The sequence below is a fragment of the Fukomys damarensis genome, unplaced genomic scaffold (genome assembly GCF_012274545.1).
Source record: "Fukomys damarensis isolate Sample0158 unplaced genomic scaffold, DMR_v1.0_HiC HiC_scaffold_39, whole genome shotgun sequence".
Classification (NCBI taxonomy): Eukaryota; Metazoa; Chordata; class Mammalia; order Rodentia; family Bathyergidae; genus Fukomys; species Fukomys damarensis.
The window spans coordinates 79738563-79741141 of NW_022900951.1; the positions used below are offsets into that span (position 1 = coordinate 79738563).

General features: G+C 43.7%; 1 protein-coding gene across 1 annotated transcript; it reads left to right on the plus strand.

Moving 5' to 3' along the window:
* Position 1: 1 nt before the first annotated feature.
* LOC104858538 (tRNA pseudouridine synthase A-like) lies at positions 2 to 924 on the plus strand (the record flags this gene model as incomplete). The annotated part of the gene is made up of 1 exon (XM_033760225.1): positions 2 to 924. A coding segment is annotated over one exon (741 nt), but the record flags the coding sequence as incomplete, so codon positions are not given.
* Positions 925 to 2579: the final 1655 nt, after the last annotated feature.

Below are 2579 nucleotides of genomic sequence, written 5' to 3' on the forward strand. Positions count from 1 at the left end.
GGCTCGCGGGGCCTGGGGCTGGGAGGAAGCGCAGAATCCCCCTAAGAGGCTGCGGGGCGGCAAGGTCGAGGTTCAGGAGCAGCCGCGAAAGCTGCCCAAACGCAAGATCGTGTTGCTCATGGCCTACTCAGGGAAGGGCTACCACGGCATGCAGAGGAATGTGGGGTCCTCACAGTTCAAGACAATCGAAGATGACTTGGTATCTGCCCTGGTCCGGGCAGGCTGCATCCCTGAGAATCATGGCGAGGACATGAGGAAGATGTCCTTCCAGCGCTGCGTCCGCACAGACAGGGGTGTGTCTGCAGCAGGCCAGGTCGTGTCCCTGAAGGTGTGGCTGATTGAGGAACTTCTGGACAAGATCAACAGCCACCTTCCCTCCCACATCCAGATCCTGGTGTTGAAGAGGGTCACAAGCGGCTTCAACTCCAAGATCAAATGTGATGCCAGGACCTACTTCTACATGCTGCCCACCTTCGCCTTTGCGTACAAGGACCAGGACGTGCAGGATGAGACGTACCGCCTGAGCGCCGAGACACTGCAGCAGGTCAACCGGCTGCTGGCCTGCTACAAGGGCACCCACAACTTCCACAACTTCACCTCACAGAAGGGGCCGCATGAGCCCAGCGCACGGTGCTATGTGCTGGAGATGTACTGTGAGCCACCCTTTGAGCGCGAGGGCCTGGAGTTTGCTGTGATCAAGGCCCCTAGCCCAGTGGATGGCAGCGACAGGGACACAGACTGAGCCATGGGGCTGCACACGCCTCTTAACCCCAGAGCCAAGGACTCTGGGCCTGCCTGTCGGCCGGCTGCACTACCTCAGGACCGCGCCATCACAGCACACCTTGCCTTACTGTTGGTGCATCTGTGCGTGCCCCTTGGTAGGTACGCACTATTTTTTTAAAGAGATTTTTTTTGTTTTGTTTTTTTGAGACAGGGTCTCACTGTTTAGCTCAGGCTGGCCTTGAACTTGTGGCAATCCTCTTGCCTCAGCCTCCTGAGTGCCGAGATTTTCTTATTAAATAAATATGTTTACCTAGCCAAAAAAAAAATGGTAAAGAGAGAAGAGGTGAAGAATAAGTTTATATATGGCTGAGATACTTTAATTATTTGACCTAGAATTTTAAAATAATTATGATTAATATAGTAAATTCCTTAATGGAAAAATTGGACATGTAAAAATAGATGGATGATGTAAGCAGAGATGGGAACCTGTAAGAGAATCAGAAGAAAATTCCAGAAATAAAAAATAAAACACTACAACAAAAATGAAGACTGGGGACTGGGGCGGGGATTTAGCTCAGCAGTTCAGTGGCCTGCCTTGCAAGCGCAAGGACCCGAGTTCAATCCCCGGTACCAAAAATAAAAAATGAAACTGACAATAGACTGATCAAGTAATCTTGAAGAAATGTCCATAGAAACTTCCAGAACAATGCATTCCAAAAGGAGAGCAATAGATGAGGTGGGTTCACTGGTGAAATTTCTAGTAATTTATGATAAAAAGGTGCTAAAAAATACCAACAGCGTTTCTCACAGAACTAGAAAAGGCAATCCTAAAATTGTCATGGAACAAGAAAAGACCCAGAGTAACAAGAGCAATCCTGGGTAACAAAAGCAAAGTGTGAGGCATCATCATCCCAATTTCCAGTTATATTACAATGTTACAGTGATAAAAACAGCATGGTATGGGGACAAAAACAGACATATGTATCAATGAAACAGGATAAAGGACACACAACCCCAGACATATCAGCCACTTAATCTTTGACAAACATGCTGAAAACATATGCTGGAGAAAAAATAACTTTACAAAAAGAGGCGCTTAAAAAACTGGCTATCTACATGTAGATGATTGAAGCTAGACCCATATATATATCACTATGTACTAAATGAAAATCAAAATGGTTCAAAGATGAAAATATTAAACCAGAAACAACCAGATGGAAGATAAACAGAAACTCTTGAAATAAGAGGCATAAGGAAAGTCTTCCTGAACAGAACCTCAATTGCAGCAGAAATAAATCATAAATAAATAAATGGGATTATATCAAATAAAAAGCTTCTCTAAAACAATAAAACAGCCAACAGAATGAAGAGACAACCTAAAGAATGGGGGAAACTTGGAAATAGGATTAATACATAGAATATACAAAGAATGCAAAAAAAAATTAGACCCCCCAAAATAAAATATCCGATCCAAAAATAGGCAACCTAAATGAATAGTCACTTCTCGGAGGAAATGCAAGTAGCCAATAAATATAGAAAAAAAGTGTTCAAGCTGGGCATGGTGGCGCACATCTGTAATCCCAGCATTCTGGAGGCTGAGGCAGGAGAATTGCTGTGAGTTCAAGACCAGCCTGGGCTACATAATCAGTTCCAGGTCAGTCTCAATTACATAGTGAGACCCTGTCTCAAAATAAATAAATAAATAAAAGAAATGTTCTCTGCTTAATGTGGTATTATAGTTACATGGTATTACAGCTAATAATGTGACATGCACCTTCCTTGGATGGCATTTTATGTTTGAATTACTTTGATTTTTTCAACCAGGTTGTAAGAGTCCTAGACAAACAGTAAATCAC